Here is a 19,565-nt window from a genome sequence, read left to right as displayed (position 1 = left end):
TATTAACGTGCCCGACATGGAGCTACATAGAGAGAGAGAGAGAGTATTCAATAATTGAACAAGTTTCTCTCTCAAGGCCTTGCTTACTCCATGTGGAGAGCGCGAGCTTGAGAGATAGAGAGAGGACGTTTTTGGCAAGCTTCCGCAGGGGCGAGAATTCAACTTATTTCTCATCAGAAAACAACAAAAGAAAAAGAAGAAAAAATATCCTCTTTTCTCTTCCCGGCTAAACTACTGCTACATCAAACCGGCTTTTACGTAGGCATTAACGGGCCTAGAGAAGGACATAAAGAGTGTGTGCATCAAGGGAGCCGGTGTAGATTTTATGGAGTCGGGTGTGGATCGTTGCGCTCTTGCAGAGGTCACCATGGATGCAGGCTTGGCTTCTGGTTTGTGTTTTCATGAGGTCAGTCGCTGTTCCTCTCTAACGTATTCTATGGGCGTGGCTTCTCTTTTACTTTGTCCGGTGATGCTTTATGGATCAGCTTTTCTTGTGTGCGCTGCTGCTTCTGAATTCGGATCAGCGACCGTGGTGCCGTGATGCGCTGTCGAGTGATGTAGAACTCTAAATGTACACGGGATCATTTAGAGTTCTACCTTTCCACTGGATCTCGCAGTATATCTGTGCTTGAATCAATCATGAGAGTCTTGTTGTCGAGTGATGTAGTTGAAGAACTGTATGTTCTTCGACACATCCCTCTGTTCCTTTCTGCTATCTCACCTCTGTTTCCTTACTGAATCTTTCCGTTTTGTTCGAACAGAGCACCGAGGGACTCGAGCACAAGCTTCTCTGTGCCACCTTGGAACTTGAGTCGCTGCGGGCTAATGTTAAGGAGGAGATAAGAAGGAGAGAGGAAGATATCAATCAATTAATCCAACGAATTCAAGTGGTCACCCACGAAAGAGACGCAGCAAGGGATCAGCTGCAGCTTTTACTCGATAAGATCACACAAGCTAACACGGGGGAGCTCTCTCCCATGCTATCAGGCTCTCTCCAGCCTGATAGCCCACAGATGCGGCAAACCGGAGCAACTTCCAACATCACCGAATCCGATAGCCTCTCGGGAATTCCCACCCATAATTCTCACAGCATCGTTGCCTTCCCAGAATCGTCAAGCATAAAGATGGCTAACACCTGCAACATGCTTATGGTGCAACAGCGGAGCTCGCCGGCAAACAATAGCACAGCGGACAGAGCTTCCGTTACGATCAATAGCCTTGCCACGAATAAACCTCTCCCGCAGAGAGGGAAGCTGTTGCAAGCTGTCTTAGAAGCAGGTCCTACGCTGCAGACCCTTCTCTTGGCAGGGTCACTCCCTCGATGGCGCAATCCTCCGCCGTCGCATCCATTTAAGGGTCCGCCACCGGGAGTTCAAGCTCAGACAGCTTCACTGCTCACCCCTAAAATCGTACCGAATCCAAGCAGCTCGGCTCGTACTTCTCCGAATTTAATCAACCATGAGAAATCCGATGGAGCATCTCTTGTTTACGTGCAGGCAACCTTGAATTCTCAAGGTGACGCGATGAAGAGGCTGCCGCTGACCTCGCCATGTATCATGAGCCATGACAGCATGAACATGAAGATACAGAAGACTCAATGCACTGGAGGTGCATGATGTGAAGGAGTTTAGCAACACTAGTAATTGGGAGACATCCGTCTTCGGTTTATCTATGCATGTTCACGTATTTTAATGATGTTTATAACATTCGACTATTTTCTTCCCTCTTTTTGCTTGACATCGCTACATATAACGCCAATACGTGTTCTCTATTTCCTTGTAAGCTAATCGTGCTATGTTTTTATTGGTGCAAATAAAGTGACTTGAGGATTCAAAAGTGGTCATTATAATAATACTGTGTTAATCATCAGATGTCTAAATTGCTCTGCTAAACCTTCTGTAGACTCGCAAGGAAATACTTAATCGATATTGATATGGCGGACACGATTGGCTATAAGAAGGGGGGGGGGGGAGGGGGTCAGCTTTGCCTTGTGCTTCCCTGGAAACTCTAACACGCACCTTTGCCTGCCACTGCATGATCAAATGACACAGAAAGAACATCAACAAATCTTGATATTTATTAGATAGGATCAAAGGCGTGCACACTCGCACATTACGTGATCAACAACGATAGAGTGAGCGAGAGCGAGAGCGAGAGAGAGAGAGGGAAGGAAGGAGGATCGACTGAAAACGCAGAGTGCAATACAGGGCCTCTGTTCGTCAACGTGCACATCTCTCTGGCCATTTTGAGGCTGATCAATTGTTGTCCGCCGTCGGAGAAGGCGCCCTGGTGCCAGAGCGACCTGCGACAAAGACAGAGGACTTAGTGGGCATATAACACTGTAGAGAGATAGATAGATAGATAGAGAGAGAGAGACAGACTTCCGCCGCCGCCGATGAAGCCCGTGCTGACGGCAGGGCAAAAGTAGTTGCAGGCGAAACATGTGACTTCCCAGTGGCCCTTGGCACGACAAGCCTCATAGCACCCATCGGTTCCAAGATTGCAGTTGATTGCGCTCGATGCGGCGACGGATACATCCACCAAGACGAGCAAGCACAGCGCCACCACCACCATGCACCGCCCCGACGACGCCATACTCGATCTATGTATGTATCTCTCTCTCTCTCTCTCTCTCTTTACCTTCTTCCGCCTCCTCTTTTCCTCTCTCTATATATACACGTTCGTGACTGCCCGGTCATCAATTTGAGTCCATCGATCCACCGCGTACGGCCCTTTTCTTAGGCAATAAGTTGGCGATCTTTGAGTTGTCTCCGTTCTATGGATTGTGGCCCTCCGTGAATCAACCAGTAGCGTTGAATCTGTCAAACTCACCCAACTCGTCTTTCTCGACGTCTGCTACATCGTCATGGACAAACATATATCATTGTATTAATGATAGTTTCGTGCGATTCCCTCTTCAGCTCCTGCGAGCTGTGAAATTTTTGGTAGTCGATGGGACATATCGTTCGATTTTGTTTCCACTCGTTTATTGTAGACTTTAACATTTATTGTAAATTATTTTAATATTGGACCTAAAAAAACTTGATTATCATAAATTATTGTCGCATTTTAATTATATTTTCCCTTTATTTTTGTAAATGTTTCATGCACAACTTTGATTTCCTCCAAATATATGATCTGAGTAGGAAAGCAGATAGAGGATTTTACTTAGAATCCCCCATATTATTACTCACTTTACAAGTGCATCTCCCGTTGTAAGATACTTAAATACCCAAAACCCCTTGAACCAATGCACTCAACTAGCAATTTAGATGTACCCAACCCAATGTAATTGATTCCTCTTGATAAGGTATATTTTGATGGAATAAGTCTCTATCATGTTCTTGATGGTGAAAGTTTGAGACAAGTTGAACACACCATGTGGTGTTGCGCACAAAAATTAGTGTTGTGTTGCATTCGAAAGGGTCGTGCACATAACGTGCCTCTCGTCGGTCATGTTCAGGACGCGCACTGGTTAGTCCTCATGTCGGTGGTCATCGGCATGGGGAACGATACGGAAGCATTGGACTCTGGCTCGGCACCACTTGTAGAAGGAGAACGACAGGGACAGAAGAGGCCGTGGTGGCTTGCCTTCCCATACGGGAGGGTCGTTCCGGGCAATCGGATCTGGAGGGCAGAAGAAGCAGCCGATGCATCGCACTCTCCAGTGGCCTTTCCCCGTACAATCGTCAAAGCAGTCGACTACGGCGCCGGAGGATGCGCCCACCAAGAGGAGCAAGCACAGCGCTAGCACCACCATTCGCCGGGTCAAGGGCGCCATGTTCGACCTACCTCTAGCTTCCTTGTTGCTCCTCTTCGTCCGTCCCCACCTCTTCTCTCTCTTCCTCTCCTTTTATATGCACACCTCTCTCTCTCTCTCTCTCCACGATTGCGCTGTCTTCAGATCGTGTTCTTGTATCCACCACCGTCATCTTCTTGGTGTGTGTTGGTATGATCAAATGACACAGAATCGATCAGAAAGACGACATAAGTTGCTCTCTAGTATGCGAATCAAAACATGCACATTTAATGGTCTCGTGCACTGCACATAATTTACACGAGAGCACTAGTCTCGCATCCGAAGACGACTGCACGCATGCGAGGCCATGCATGCTACTGCAACCCAGAAGCGTAGGGGAGAGAAGCGTGTCAGATCATATTGAAACCCATCGACGACTCGAATTCAAAGATGTAAAAACAGGAACGTTTGATAAAGACCCGTGTGGTGTTACGTCTCTAATGCTGCTAATTATGTAACTCGGGGATTCAAAAGTGGGTCTGAAGAGCTTGAAACCATGCGTTGGATATGGTAAGCTCTCGGGAGTTTAACCTCTTCTTTGTAGTTTCATCACACCAAAGGATTAAGAAAGAGTCCTCGGTTTTGAGTGGTGAAATTTCACTGTAGAAGATGGTCTTGTAAAGCTGAGACCTATTCATTAATTAGAATAACACCGTGTAAGATACTGATATGGCGGACGCTATTGGCCATAATTAGGGTGGGTCCCTTGTGGGACCAGGCAGCACGACCAATTACCCTTGCAGGAACGCGGTCAGCCCGCGCCTTTTGACTTCCCTGCAAACTTCAATGCAACATTTGCATACCGCTCCATGGTCAAATCATTCAGAATTGGCACAGCAACACAACTTGTTGTTTATATAAGGATTACTTGATCGACAACAACAAGAGATAGAGATAGAGATAGAGAGACAGCGAGGGATCGATTCAAGAAGTAAGAGTGCATCGAAGGACCTCGCCATCATGTCGCTTCGTCAACGTGCACATCTTCCTGCCCATCCTAAGGCTGCTCAACGGTTGTTCCGGTGGGCGGAGAATCCGCCATTTTGTTTACCGACCCGAAGCCGCCGAGGTCGCCGCCCCCTTCAACTTCGGGGCAACCGATGTAGCAGCCGGCGCATGTGATAATCCAGTGGCCATTCTTGCGACAAGCGTCATAGCACGCATCTGGTAGCAGATTGCAGTCGACTGCCTGGTCTGTGCCGGTGGATACATCCACCAAGAGAAGCAAGCACAGTGCCAACACCACCATGCGCCGGGACGGAAGCGCCATGTTCGATGTTATCTCTACCTTCGCCGGCCTTCTTCTTCTTCTTATTCTTGTTCTTCTCTGTCTCTCTATCTCTCTCTCTATATATATACAACATACATATCCACGGTTGCTCTGCCTTCAACTCGTCTCCTTGCGTCAACCGCACCTGCGTTTTCTTTGGCAAGAAGTTGTCTATTCTTTTTGCTGGTTCTTCGGTGATCAAACCACTGCAGCGTTGAATCCGTCAAAAAGTATCTAAAACTTTGCTTTGTCAAGTATACATCTTCCTCCTGTTTCTGAGAGTTTTGTGCCACGCGGGGATAATATTCTAATCCTTGTTGAATAATTGAATTTAACTTATAATTTTTGTTATTGGGAATACTGAAAAATCATACGAAGCATTTAATGTAAGTTATTATCTTTTGAGATAAGATTAACCTTTGCGTCATGATGAACCTACTTCCCGATGAACTTCATCATTCCTATATAATTATGTAAGTTATTATCTTTTGAGATAAGATTAGATATGAAATATTTTGAATCTACCAAAGTGATAAACATCATAATTTTATTTTTCTCTTTATGCGAATCAAATAAGATATAATTTAATATTAAACATATTACAAATAATTTAACAGGCTAATCAGATTAGTAACATAATACTAAACAAATCATGAGATAAGATTTATATAAAAAAATATTTCGATGTGAAAGATTTTTGCTTGCGTCTTCCTTTCCTCTACCATCGTCATCATCTATCTCATCTACAACCTTTCATCCTCATCTCCATTTTTACTATTCATCGTTTATGTTTGTCCCTATCCTTTTTACTACTGTCTTCTCCACTTTTTCTAGTCTCTCTTTTTTATCTTTCATCATATTTGAACTTAAAAATTCTTAAAAATTATATAAAAAATAGATTAATAGTAATAATACTTACATCATAATTTGATAAATGGTGAAAGTTTGAAGTGATTAAGATAAACTTTATGGTGTTATATTTGTAAATAAATCATGTTATACTCGATTACATTACAGAATCAAGAAACTATTTATCATATTTCTAGGTAAAAGTTCATGGTGAGTTAGATAAATTTTATGATGTTACTTGAGTTGTTTTCACACTTAGATTGTCAGGTGAATTTAAATACTTGCAAAAATAGATTATAAAAGTTGAATCCGAATAAGTTGATATAAGTTGAATCTGAATTTAATACTTGTAATATTAAGAAGATATAAGTTGATACTCCTTTAACATTTCAGAAATTATAAATACTCGAATCATTAAATGATTTTATATGAGCGAATAATAAAATAATATTAGTGAATTCTCGTATAATATTAATATTACTGTTATATCTAATAAAATAACCACAATCAACCGTTTTGAAAATATCGAGAAAAAAAAAAGTAGACATTCTCGTGTGGATACTCATATACAACTAAAAGGCTAGGCGAGGTGATTTATTTCGGTGCATGTACCATTGCTCGAAACCTCCTCTCTTTGTAGTTTCATCACACCAAAGGATTCAGAAATAGTCCTCGGTTTTGAGTGGTCAACTTTCAATGTAGAAGATGATCTTGTAAAGCTGAGACCTATTCATTAATTAGAATAACACCGTGTAAGATACTGATATGGCGGACGCGATTGGCCATAACTAGGGGGTCCCTTGTGGGACCAGGCGGCACGACCAATTAGCCTTGCAGGAATGAGGTCAGCCCGCGCCTTATGACCTCCCTGCAAACTTCAATGCATTTGCCTACCGCTCGATGATCAAATCATTCAGAATTGACACAGCAACACAACTTGTTGTTTATATAAGGATTACCTGATCGACAACAACAAGAGATAGAGATAGAGAGACAGCGAGGTATCGATTCAAAACGTAGAGTGCATCGCAGGGCCTTGCCGTCATGTCGCTTCGTCAACGTGCACATCTTCCTGCCCATCCTAAGGCTGCTCAACGGTTGTTCCAGCGGACGAAGAATCCACCATTTTGTTTGCAAGAACTGCGACAGAGACAGAGGACTTAGTGGCACATAAAACTGGCGAGAGAGAGAGATAGAGAGAGAGAGAGAGACGTCCGCTTGCCATCCCGGGGCCGCCGAGGTAGCCGCCACCTATGTCGGGGCAAAAGACGTAGCAGCTGGTGCATGTGATTATCCAGTGGCCATTCTTGCGACAATCTTCATAGCATGCCTTTGGTTCGAGATCGCAGTCGACTCCCGAGTCTGTTCCGGTGGATACATCCACCAAGAGGAGCAAGCATAGCGCCAGCACCACCATGCGCCGGGACGGCAACGCCATGTTCGATGTTATCTCTACCTTTGTCGGCCGCTCCTTCTTCTTCTCTCTCTCTCTCTCTCTCTCTCTCTCTCTCTCTCTCTCTATATATATATATATATATATATACACACACACACATATCCACGGTTGCTTTGCCTTTTAGCTCGTCTCCTTGCGTCCACTGCACCAGCGTTTTCTTAGGCAACAAGTTGGCTATTCTTCGCTGGACTTCGGTGATTAAAACACTGCAACCTATTTTTGCCCAAAGCCAACAGCGTCGAATCCGCCAAAAGTCTCCAAACTTTGCTTTGTCAAGTATGCATCTTCCTATTAATGAGAGTTTTAACCCCAAACTAATCTGGTCATCGTCATAAATCGTTGTTTCAGCATTTGTTTGTTTATTGTAGACTTTAGTATCTATATATGTACCTTTGGCATCATACACAGTTGATTCTTTTAATTTTAGATTTTGACAGATTATCATAAGATTTTTATATTAGAATCTCGTTTTCATCATTTATTCTTCATTAAAATAATACAATCTTATTTGTTATTGATCGGTAGTTGCTAACACAGTTAAAAATGTTCACGGATGAACTAACATTTTTATTTAAAAGATGACATATTAGAAAAGATATATGACATAAAAGAAATTAATAGTAAATAAAATACAACATATACCAAAAGAAAAAAAACCCTATTATTTATACATATTTGCTCACAAAATGTTTCATTAAGGTTCTGTGTTAATTCTATAATTATCAATTATAAATGTGCAGTAGTACTTTGGCTATCTTATGTGACGATATTATTCTAATTCTTGTCGAGTAATCGACTTTAATTTAGAATTTTTTTATTGAAAATACTGAAAAATCATCTAATGTATGGTCATCACCATCACATAACATTGAATGTGTAGTTTGGAGGGTTTTTTTTTTGTTTATAAAGACCTATAAATGAGAGTACGAAGAAAAAATATATTATGATAATCATTTTTGTGAATCCATCTGTTTACAAGCAAGTCATAAAATCTTGTTTGTCTCTAACAATGTCCCATCATTTATTTTTTTCCATTTTTTTTTCTTTTAATAGATTAATACTGATCTTGGCATCACCACCAAGTTTTTTTCTTCTAAAAAAGAGCTGTATTATTCAAATATTAGAAACACAAAAATAGCTTTGTCAATCAGAACACAACAAATGATATAGGTAAGAGGATCACTCCTCTCTTTAAAAATATGTTGATTTAGTTATCCTTATGTATTGACAAGCTCAGATCATTTCTCTACTCAACAAGAAGACTCGTAAAAAATATAATATTTAAACAAAAAAATATTATTTGGATATAAGAAAGCTAACGAGGAGCCTCATAATTATGACACCTTCTTTGTAAAAAAAATTGTGAGAAAAATTATAGAGAGCTTAATTTGTTTATTTAGTCTATCAAAATTCTACCACTCTAATTTTGTCTCATTTTCTCTCTCATCAATTCTTATCATCATCTTATCGAAGAGAAGTAATTTTTTAATAAATTGATAAAACTAAGTTCAAGTGCATAGTATTAATTAAACACCTATAATTTTTTCTTTTTGAAAACTACTATAGAAAAAAATATCTACTTCCCAATTTTTTTCATCAGTCATCCATAATTATGTAAGTTACTCTCTTTTGATATGAAATTCTAAATCTGCAAAAATGGCATACATCAGAAAAAAAAAAGATTTTCTCTTTATGTGAATCAAATAAGATATAAATTAATATTAAATATATTATAAATAATTTAATAGACCATTCAAATTAGTGAAAAAAAATCACTGACAAACAAGTTCAATCTTTCATTATAAAATAATAGGATTACAATATTACTCTCTCTCTCTCTCTCTCTCTCCATTAATTAGAAGATATCAATATCAAATGAATTCCAAACACTCATATAAGTTTCAAGAATCTAGAGAGAAAAACTGAGGAAAAAAAAATATCTTAAAGATCTATATCGATCAATCCAAAGAACATGATATTTAGATCATCATACCAGAAAATTATGAGAATCAAAATTAATTTTACTAACCAATAATCATATATTTTTTCTCTTGAAATGAAAGTTTTTTTTTTCTTTCCTTTGAGGATCATCTTTAAGGCTTTTTCTATGTAACTTATATAAGATTAGAGTTATAATTTTTTAATTAATTTTTATGGATTTCATCACTGAAACTATGGCCGAACCATAACACTATTAGTTTGTATAATTTTTACAATGTCAGTTCGGTAACAGATTTTGGATGTTGACACAAGCCAAATTGGTGTATAATTTCTAATTTTTTGATCAATGGTTTGGACAGAGAAAGGGTTGTATAATTTCCAATTTGCAATTTGCCAATACTCTTTTGTTTCTCAAAGCTTTAGCTATGATCAATCACCAATTTTTAATTTCTCTAAAGCTTTAGCTATGATCAATGAAAGCCAGCTCCAACTGGATTTAGAAATAGGATATTACATAAGTAAATATTGGATAAATAGAATTGTGCCAATTCAAACTCATAACCCTCGTATGCTATGATAAATATTTTTTTATTAGATATTAAAAAACCCCTCAAAATGGGTAAGATATGAACTCCAAAGTCTTTCTTAATAGTCTTGATTACGATTTTGGAATCGATGATTTTGATTTCCCAAAATCAGAAAGGGCAAGGGTTGATTTTGGAACTTAAACAAAATTAAAAATAAAATTTATAAATTTATTTTTAAATAAAAAATTAAAATTATGGAACTGACAGTTTTGATTTTTCGAACTTATGAATCAAAACCAAACTATTGGAGGCTAGTTTCAGTTTGATTTAGAACTAGTGAATCATCGGGTTAGTTCGATTCCTGACTCGATTTGATTTAGATTCAAATCGAATCATGGTATGATCTATTTCACAGACAATAGTTAATGGTTTAGTTAAATGTATAATAAATTTTATTTACATTTTAGCAAATATCTCACGAGGAATAGTAATTAATCACTCTCTTCTTCGATATATAGGGAACAAAAGGGACGTCCAAAGACCTCTTTTACTAGTATTATATGACACAGAATTGAAGCCCAATATTACATATGTGCACGCACTCACTCGTCGCCTGCATGCTCTGTGTGTTATTTCTAGAAAGGTATACTGTATCATCGGAGAACATACGTAGAGTGTGTCCATTACGTGTGTGTGTATATATATATATACACACTGTACCATCGCACTGCTTACGTATCGATGGAGAAGCAGGTTAGAGGAGGAAGCCACAGCAATAGTGAAAGAATGGGACGATATGGAATTATGCAGCAGAAGCATTGGATTCTACAGGAAGCATATAGAAATGAAACAACTACAAGCGAGAGAAGAGATGGTCGTTGGCCTTCTTATCCGGAGGGGTAGCCATCCGCGTCCTGCTCGGGCTCACAAAAGAAGCAGGCCATGCAATGGACTCTCCAATAACCTTTCTTCGTGCAATCATAAAAGCAGTCGTCATGTTGGTTGCAGTCGACTGCGTAGCCGGAGGATGCAACCACCAAGAGGAGCAGGCACAGTGCCAGCACCACCATGTTCCGGGACACCGTCGCCATGTTCGACCGACCTCTACCTTCCTTGTTCGTCCTCCTCCTTCCCCTCCTCTTCTCCCTCTCCCTTTATATACGTCTCTCTCACTCTCTCTCTCTCTTAATATTGCGCTGTCTTCATATTCTGTCCTTGCATCGACCACCAGACCATCTTCGTATGTGTTGGAATCTGGCTATTCTTGGCGATCTCCATCTCGGGACTTATCGTCATCAGAAGTTGGAACCCCGATGAAGCTGGCCAGCAGGCTGGACATACAAAAATGATGTGGAACCCCATCGAACATGTCAACGCCAACGGGTGTCATGTCTCTCTCTCTCTATATATATATGTGTGTGTATATATATATATAAACTGCTCTGGTGGATTTGCACTATAACGACCATTAATAAATATCTTAATCACTGAAAATTGATGTTGTTCTCGGTGCCTGTGAACCTAATTAGCCATGCTGCTGAGACGTCGATCGGTGGCAGTACTGCCGGCAGGTAACGGAGGAAGGCTTTCAGTGGATTCAACAGAAGACTGACAGATAGTCTCATTTGGAAGCTACCAGCATACTGTATCAACTCCGGCAATTATAACTGGGGATATCTGAAAGACGAGACAATTATTTCCGGAAGCAGTGAATTAAGACGAAGGACAAACAGGGGACCGTCGAGGGACGACGACAACATATTCACGGGGTGCAGTCTTTGGCCCACCGCATGGCCCCGATGCCTTGGGTCAAAGGAAACGATAAAAGAGACACATGTGCTCTTCTTCCATCACACACCAGCTCGTCCTGCGCCACCGGACCAGCAGGGGAAAGGACCAGCTCCACACAGACGAAGAATATTACGTGATGCACACAGAAATAGGGCATGGAAAGACGCCAAAAGACAACCAGAACAGAGAGCGACAAGAGAGCGTGTACATTAACCCATTTCTTATCCTTTTGTGATGCATTCTTCCATCACCATTTCATTTGATCCTTCAGATTATGTGTCTCTCGGATGGTATCAGAATGCTGTGTGTTCATGTCGTATGTTTTATCGCATCCATTTTGAGAATAACCGGTTGATCCTGCCTACGCCACTTCACCTGCATAGGATTCGATTTGATCGGTGACTCCTTGGTCCCAAACATAGGAATTGCGATAAACCAACGCTATATTTCAAAACCCGGTCTAGAAATCGGATCCTGGGTCAAAGTCAGCGGAGACGTACAGGGTTTGATCCGTTAGATGTAAAATCTCACCAACAAGAAAGAGGAGCGGTTTCAACTTACCCGTTCGCTGCCCGCCTTGTGTTTGGAGTAAGCTTGGGTGGGACCCGCACGCGTGGTCATATTTGTTAGCAGTCATAAAGCAGGTAGATTAGAGCGTCACGTGGATCAACCGTAAACGTTATAGTAGTTTAGTCAACCCAAATCCGGCAACTGCCGCCGAGGAGAGAGAGAGAGAGAGAGAGAGAGAGAGAGAGAGAATAAGGATGTTGGTGTGTTGGACACTCCTCGATGGCGCATTAACTCCTCACACCTTCTTCTCCTTCGTCGTGCTTCATCGGTCCATGTGCAAATCCCAACACGCTCGCTTATTTATTGCACGTCGCTCGCTCTGAGCCGTCAACTCTCCCTCACCACCGCCCTTGTCTCTCTCTCTCTCTCTCTCTCTCTTAACGTTCAATCTCTGTTACGTTGTTGATTTTTCTGGTCTTTCTTTGGTCTCTCTCGCTGTCTGAACCTCGCAAGCCCGTGAACGCTTCAACCATCTCGATCTCGACGTCCTTCTCGCGCCGGTTCCGCCCCACGCTTCCTCTCTTCTCTTCTTCCCTCCTAATCTCCCCCTCGCTCCTCAGCTGCTGTTGCTGCGCCCCTGTTCTTGTTCGGGTCCTTGATCTGCGTTGCCACAAATCCTATGCGAAGAACCTTGGATTCTACTCTGTGAGGAGAATGCACTACAACAGCAGTCGATCGTGCCGCAGGGAGGAGCCCCAACCTGCGGTGGCATACGGCCGCGATCAGGTCTGGACGGACCCAGTCCGCACGGAAGGTGTTGCATTCTCTCTCTGTCTCTCTCGGGTGGTAATCGTTGCCTGGCCTCTTAAAATTTGGATCTTTGGAAGGTTTCATGGGTTCTGAGGACAGGATTCCTCTGAACTCCGCGGAGCCGATTCCGTGTCGCTTACTGAAATCTCTGTTTTGTGACCGCGTCTTGGGATCAGTCTGCTGTGTTCCATTTCTCGGTGTTATATAAGAAAAAGAAACACTTTTTCTTGTTCCGGGAAGATGTAGCCTCTGTGATCAGGACCTTCCAAGTCGTTCCATTCTAATGCGTGATATGTGCAAGATCTTGTTAATTTTTCCTTTGCTCGAGGAGAATTAATATTTTACTTCTTGATTATAGACATTGAAGGACCACTAAGATGCTATGGCTTTGTTTTCTTCTCTTTTCTTTCTTTCGTCACAAATTGATTTATAGTTCCATCTCTGGAATTCAGCGTCGGTTTTGCTACCAAAAAAAAGTTAATTTTTGTACCCAGTTTTCCATTGTGAAGTTGTGGTTAACTGTGAAGCTCATTTTGGTAATTCATCACCGAAAGGATATGAGATATCGTTCTTGCAGGCTGTACTTTTAGTCTTATGGTCTGCCATATATTCTATGGAGCTTTAGATGGTGTTTTCCTCTCTTGTTTGTTGGTACAAATTGTTTTTTCACGATGAGATTGCAATTGTTTAAAGCTGTACAACTATAATTACATGCTAATTAAGCTCGATCTCATTTGGTTCTGTTGTTTACTGTCTTATGACTTGCTGACAACTTAAATATCTCTTTTTTTTACTCCACACTCTAAATTGTAGGAACTTTAAAATGTTCTAAGAAATAGGAATACTTGGATTTTATTTTCATTTAACGAGGGCTTGTGTTTGTCTTGAGTTTTGCTGAATTCTTGCTTACTTTGGTTCTGCCTATGGCACTGAGTTACAGAAAGACGATTCATTCTGACTTTGCCTTGTGATGGCTGGAATTTCGTTATACAATCTGATGCGTCTTCATAGCATTTAGTTCTTTTTGTGTCGTCTTGAGAGGCCTAGAAGCATGCTGTCAAAATGTTCCATAGATTGGTGTCCAATTTTAGGCACTTCAATGCATTTTTCAGGACTCCATGTGTATGTCTGATCGGTCCTTGTGAAATGCAGTTGACAAATAAAGTTATCTAACCTATACACAAAAGAATTTGTACAACAAAAATTAGCGAAAGGTCCGGACTATTCCATTGTGCTTATTCTAATTTGCATCAACGTTGTTAATATTGAAAATCTCTAGAAACTATTTTCCAACGACACCAAATTGTCATGTTATAGTTGGTATCAGTGTTTTGTCAAATTTGGTGGCTTGCTTAGTGTCATTCACTGTGAAGGTGATTCTTCTAAATGTTCAGTTGGGAAAATGAATGATAATGTTCAGTTGTAATTCTGATACATTTCACTTTTTGAAGAATGTGAAGAATTTGTTACCATATGTGAAGCATGTCCTTGTACATTCCTACTATTAGGCATGTACATGTCTAGTCGAATGTGTTAGCTTGCTTAGCCGGTAAAGATCTTGATAGTTTATCTTAAAGTTCTGGACTTATATCCCGTCTTCGTCGCTTACCCTAGTAAAAAAAAAACTGGACCTAGTCTTGAGAAATGTAGCCTTTCTCACTTAGTCTATTGATGGAAAAAATATTATTATACACTTCTCGTAGTAGTAAGATTCTATTTTATTTTGCAGCTTTTGCTTATATAGTATTAATAGATATGCTTACTAGATCGGCAGTTTATAAAAACCTCTGTTGTGTAAAGATTATAAGATTTTTTGTTCCTCGAAGTGCCAAAAATTTCTGATTGTTGATTAGATGAGAAAAATGTCCTTAGTTTTGTTGTTCTGTACCTGATCGTTGTCTGACATGACATATGGCTGAATTTTTTCAAATTAATGATAATCTCAAGATATGAAGTTCTTATTACAGGGCATTTCCATTCCAGAAAATGGCCAAATGCTTCAAGGATTGCATTTGATTCTACTCGTGACATTGGTTCTTGTGCAGGAAAAAATTCTGTAAGTGTGCATTTCCTTTTTAGGTTTGTTGTCATAAATGTTGTTATTTCAAGGAAATTGAAATTTCAACAATTTGCCGGTGATAATAGCCTGGTCTTATGGCCTATTATAAAGCATAAACATTTGTAAAGTCCACTAATGCTACATAAGCCATAGGTAATTACTATTCATATAGGTTATGGGCATGATGCTCTTTAACTTTTACTGCTAGATTTTCTTAGTTTTTGTAGTTCTTTCTTAAATGAAGGCTGCCAACTTGCCATGTCTTCTGATTTTTTTTAATGTCTTTGAATGCAACTGCTGCCCTGTACTGACATGTTTAAGTGCTTCGGTGTTCCCAGTTTGCTCTTGAGATTAGTCAAAACTTATCTATGAAAGCTGGAGAAATTCCAATGAAAGAAGCAATAGATGAAGAGGTATCAAAAGAGAAAGACATTAGGTGTCCTGCACCAAGTTTAGTTGCAAGACTAATGGGTCTTGATACACTACCCTCTTCGGTTAGAGGATCGAAAAATATGGAAGATTGCTGCAAAGCAATACTGTCAAAAAGTACATCGGTGAATTGTATATGTATACATCCTAATGACCGTTCACAATTTAGAAGCACCGATGAGAAGCAAGAGTTCAAAGATGTTTTTGAAATAACAGAAACATCCAAGATTAAGAAGCATAAGAACCACACTAATAGCAGGAAAATGCTTGGCTGTAGAGGAAATGAAGCTGGAATGGATCTTACGAATCAGAACTCCAGGGATGCAAAACGTCTTTCTAATCATGATCTGCTTCAAAATGGTAAAACTTTCAATGATGCATTTGAAGTCTCGGACTTGAGCAAGGATCTTTTCGTGGAACTTATCCAAGATCCCAATTCTTTTTTAGCAAAGCATAATGTAGATCTGAGGCATGCACCACTGTCACCTCATCGAAGCAAGATCACAATATTGAAACCGTCTAAAGCCAGTAAAAATTGGAGCAGTGAAGGTTGGTCAGAATCATTTAAATCAGAAAGAAGGCCTGATGGGTTCCTTCATATGCATCAAGAAAGCACAGGTTCAATTAAGATGAAAACGGCAAGCCTTGGCAAACACTCTATCAAAGAAAACAATGTTTCTCTTTCATGTAATTTATCAGCATCACTACATGCAGCTAGAACCAGAACTTTTCTTCATCCTGCTCGCATTGTTATTTTAAAGCCAAACTTGGAGAAAGCCCAAAAGATTGCAAGGGGTGATTTATTTACCCATGAGAACAGTTTCATTTCCAAAAAATGCAGAGAAATTTTAGCATCTGGAATTCAGGAGCTGCACGACAAAGATATACAGAAGTTCTTCTTTCACACTGAGGGATTGAGCCACAAGGGTTCAGTAGAGATTGCTAGAGAGATCACAAGAAAAATGAGGCACACGATAAGCAGTCAAACCAAAAAGAACTTTGCCTCACAAATGAATCCCTATGCTAAGAGTGGAGACTCATTTATCATGCCAGGCATTGTGAAGCTCAACCACTCAGAGGCCTTTTATCTGTCTACTGACAATTTTGGCGAGTGGAATAACAGCTTCAGCCCTTCATCTTCATATTCAGCTGAATCTTCTGCGAGCATGGAAGCTAAAAAACGTCTGTCTGAAAGATGGAAGATCACTCACCAATTTAAGAATACAAAACTTTGTTCTCGAGGCTCAAACACACTGGGTGAATTGCTTGCGCAATCTGATAGAAAGACACCAAAGGCTACTCTGGATTCATTAGATACTAAGAAAGTTTCAGATGAAAAGTTGTCCAAAGATGAGATACTTGAAAGCAAGGGCTACCATTTGGGTATTAGCAGCAAGGACAGCTTGAAAGATGGGAGCTCTGGATTCTTGCCGAGGTTCAGTTCACTTCCAGCTTCAAGTATTGTTTATGGAAGCCCAAGACCAAGTGACAGAAAACAAGATGGTGGAAGTAGTAATGATTCGATCAAAGACGTGCGACACATGGGATCCTCTGTTGCTTCAGAAGCAAAATGTAGTAAGCCAGGAACTGCAGAAGTTAAGAGCTCTAAGCATCATAATCACAATTCTCGACTAGCTCATCCAGTTGAAGAGGAAAATATGCTACCTGAACGGGAGATTCATGTGAATTCAGAAGGATTGAGGAAGAGCATTCATGTGAAAAATTATTTAGACAACACAATGTTACATCCTGAACCTACTGATTATGCCATTACCATCAGAAAAAGTAGTGCCTCAATTCCCATAGTTGGAGATGACTCACGGCGATTGATCACTCAAGAAGAGCAAGTAACGCAGTCTTCATTTCAAGTGCCATCAGTTCGGAATGATGTAGTGATTGAGGTGATCTTCTGGCGTTACAACTATTTAGTTTTCTTTGATAGTGGAAAGAATCATTTGTGACCAAAAGGAAGCATTCAAAATTTAAGATGATTTATTTTATTAGATTACTTAGAATATTTCATGTAGATTTTACAGCAAATTTTGTATAGTACAATCTATTAGAAGCACTTGGTCAGATATTGTAAAGTAAGGAAAGATATTGTCTAGTGTAAATTTCAAGTTATCTTGTTGATTTCTCTCTGTGTCCACTAACAGAGCCATTTTATAGATTAGCATAAACTCACAAGTCAACTTTTCTTAGCCATGCTTTGTTTTGTTGGCATCCCTTTTCCAATTTCAATTATAATAAAAGGATAGAGCCTATGGCTCCAAATACATGATGCCTCTCCTGAATTATTATGTAATCGGTACCTAATAATTCAAACAAAGAATGCAGCAATGCTTAATGGTTGTAAGCCATCTTCCATGCCTTGTCAGGTATCAATCGCAATGAACTTCAATCTCTTCATTTGGCAGTTGGCAAAAGATTTGCATGCTTTCATCTGTCTAAAGAAGGAAACCATCGTCACCTCCATGCACACAATCAGAATCTTGAAGGGGACGAACACTAATTATTCTGTTAATCTTCATTAGTCTTAGTGCATGCATTGTTTTATGGCTCTTAAATTAAGTTTGATCTCATCTCCATTACTGTAATAAATGAAGTGTGCTTCTTATGTCACTCCGTATCTGAAAAGTAAACTATTTTCCTTTGCTCCAGGATATATCAAGTGACCATTCTCAAGTCGAGCGGCTTCAGTTCGAGTATGATCCATCTGAATCACTTCCTCTAAGCTTTAAGGAGCTCGAACTGCCGAGTCCAGTCTCAGTTTTGGAGACTCCGTCCGAAGAAGGAAGCACTACAGGATGCCTTGAAAGATTAAGTGCAGATCTTAAAGGCAATAGAACAACCTCATCATTGCCTCAGATCTCTCCTTTAAGTTTATCTAGATTGACCGTGTCTCTGATTTTATTTTACTTGACTGCAGAGCTTCGCATGAAACTCGAACTTTTAAAACTGGAGTCGGTGGATACGTACATGCCGACCACCAACAAAGATTATACAGGAGACGATCATGTGCCCCGGTCTTCAGGGGTGATAAATCGCGGGGAATTCATAGATGACGATGATAGGGACTTCGCTTACCTACTCGACATACTTGTAGAGTCAGGAATCCATGGTGTTGATGACAACAAGCTCTCGGATGCCTGCTACTTGCATGGCTGTCCTGTGGACCAGATGGTCTTCCATAAACTCGAGAAAAAGTACAACGGGAATGCATCATGGTCGAGATCAGAAAGAAAGCTGTTGTTTGATCTTATAAATCGCACCCTGGCAGGTTTCATCACCAAATGCATGGATGTGAACCCAGGAGTGAGATCGACGATTCATCTGCGAGCATGGAACCGTGAAGGCCTTGCGGAAGGTCTGTGGCAAATGGTGGTCAAGCTAAGGAACGATCAGGACTGCAATCGGGAAAATAAGGTCCTGGATCCGGGATGGCTTGGTTTAAGATATGATGTCGATTTGATCGGAAGAGAGATGGAGAGGCTACTAAACTATGAGCTCTTGGAGGAACTTGTAAGTGAGTTTGCAGGAGCATAGTAGAGCTATGCTAAATCTGCTTTGCTAAAGTAAGTGTAGTCAAGTGCAACAGACTCACTGATCCAGCAACCGCGAGAACAGTGACCGAGATGGAGATGGAGAAGCAGATCACAAACTTCCAAGGAGTCAATGTTTTCTTGGAAAATCATGTAATGCTGACTCTGTCAAATTTAGATTTGTATGTATTCTATTACTGATTCCTCATGGGATGCATTGAATTGATGGTTGCGACTGTGCCATCATGCTGGCTTGCTATGTGAAGAAAAGATTAGCGTCAGCTGGTTTTCTAGTGGATGTAAACATTCTACCCGGAGTTTGTTCTTGAATAAGCAAGCTGCTTCTGTCTCAGCCATGGTTCTGAGGACATGATAGATTGCTTAGAATCTGATCATTTAGATTAGCCCATAATTCATTATACAAAGCTGAATGCTTTTCAGAGATAACATACAAACAAAAAAAGAAACCAACCATTGAGATCTTTCACCCATTCCTCGCTTAGACATCAAATCATTTTAAGCATCAGAAAACCATCCTCGGTGATCCAATCCACCATGTATGATCTAAAAAAATTACTATTT

At 40.3% G+C, this 19,565-nt stretch overlaps 2 protein-coding genes and 1 long non-coding RNA gene across 3 annotated transcripts; 2 read left to right on the top strand and 1 right to left on the bottom strand.

The window, feature by feature from the left end:
* The first annotated feature begins 89 nt into the window (after nt 1-89).
* Nucleotides 90-1,723, top strand: LOC135611921 (uncharacterized). The gene is made up of 2 exons (XM_065107568.1): nt 90-406; nt 762-1,723. Exons 1-2 carry the CDS (start codon nt 326-328, stop codon nt 1,614-1,616), a joined length of 936 nt encoding a protein of 311 aa, XP_064963640.1. The 5' UTR covers nt 90-325; the 3' UTR covers nt 1,617-1,723.
* Nucleotides 1,724-2,059: 336 nt separating this feature from the next.
* LOC135611920 (uncharacterized) lies at nt 2,060-2,595 on the bottom strand. Its single transcript, XR_010486683.1, has 2 exons — nt 2,382-2,595; nt 2,060-2,302 (listed from the first exon to the last, which is right to left on the bottom strand). It is a non-coding gene; the product is annotated as an uncharacterized LOC135611920 (long non-coding RNA).
* A 9,956-nt stretch (nt 2,596-12,551) lies between these two features.
* LOC135613142 (uncharacterized) lies at nt 12,552-19,264 on the top strand. Its single transcript, XM_065110181.1, has 5 exons — nt 12,552-12,957; nt 14,921-15,009; nt 15,351-17,342; nt 18,103-18,280; nt 18,371-19,264. The coding sequence occupies exons 1-5, from the start codon at nt 12,858-12,860 to the stop codon at nt 18,985-18,987; spliced, it is 2,976 nt and encodes a 991-aa protein (XP_064966253.1). The 5' UTR covers nt 12,552-12,857; the 3' UTR covers nt 18,988-19,264.
* The last annotated feature ends 301 nt before the right edge of the window (nt 19,265-19,565 follow it).

The sequence above is a fragment of the Musa acuminata genome, chromosome BXJ2-5 (assembly GCF_036884655.1).
Source record: "Musa acuminata AAA Group cultivar baxijiao chromosome BXJ2-5, Cavendish_Baxijiao_AAA, whole genome shotgun sequence".
NCBI lineage: Eukaryota > Viridiplantae > Streptophyta > Magnoliopsida > Zingiberales > Musaceae > Musa > Musa acuminata.
This window is presented reverse-complemented; position numbering and strand designations above follow the sequence as displayed.

Coding starts and splice junctions, on each gene's coding strand:
- LOC135611921 (XM_065107568.1), top strand. CDS start 326: ATGGAGTCGGGTGTGGATCGTTGCGCTCTTGCAGAGGTCACCATGGAT. Junction 407..761: donor CTGGTTTGTGTTTTCATGAG/GTCAGTCGCTGT, acceptor TTGTTCGAACAG/AGCACCGAGGGACTCGAGCA.
- LOC135613142 (XM_065110181.1), top strand. CDS start 12,858: ATGCACTACAACAGCAGTCGATCGTGCCGCAGGGAGGAGCCCCAACCT. Junction 12,958..14,920: donor GGACCCAGTCCGCACGGAAG/GTGTTGCATTCT, acceptor TTCTTATTACAG/GGCATTTCCATTCCAGAAAA. Junction 15,010..15,350: donor CTTGTGCAGGAAAAAATTCT/GTAAGTGTGCAT, acceptor CGGTGTTCCCAG/TTTGCTCTTGAGATTAGTCA.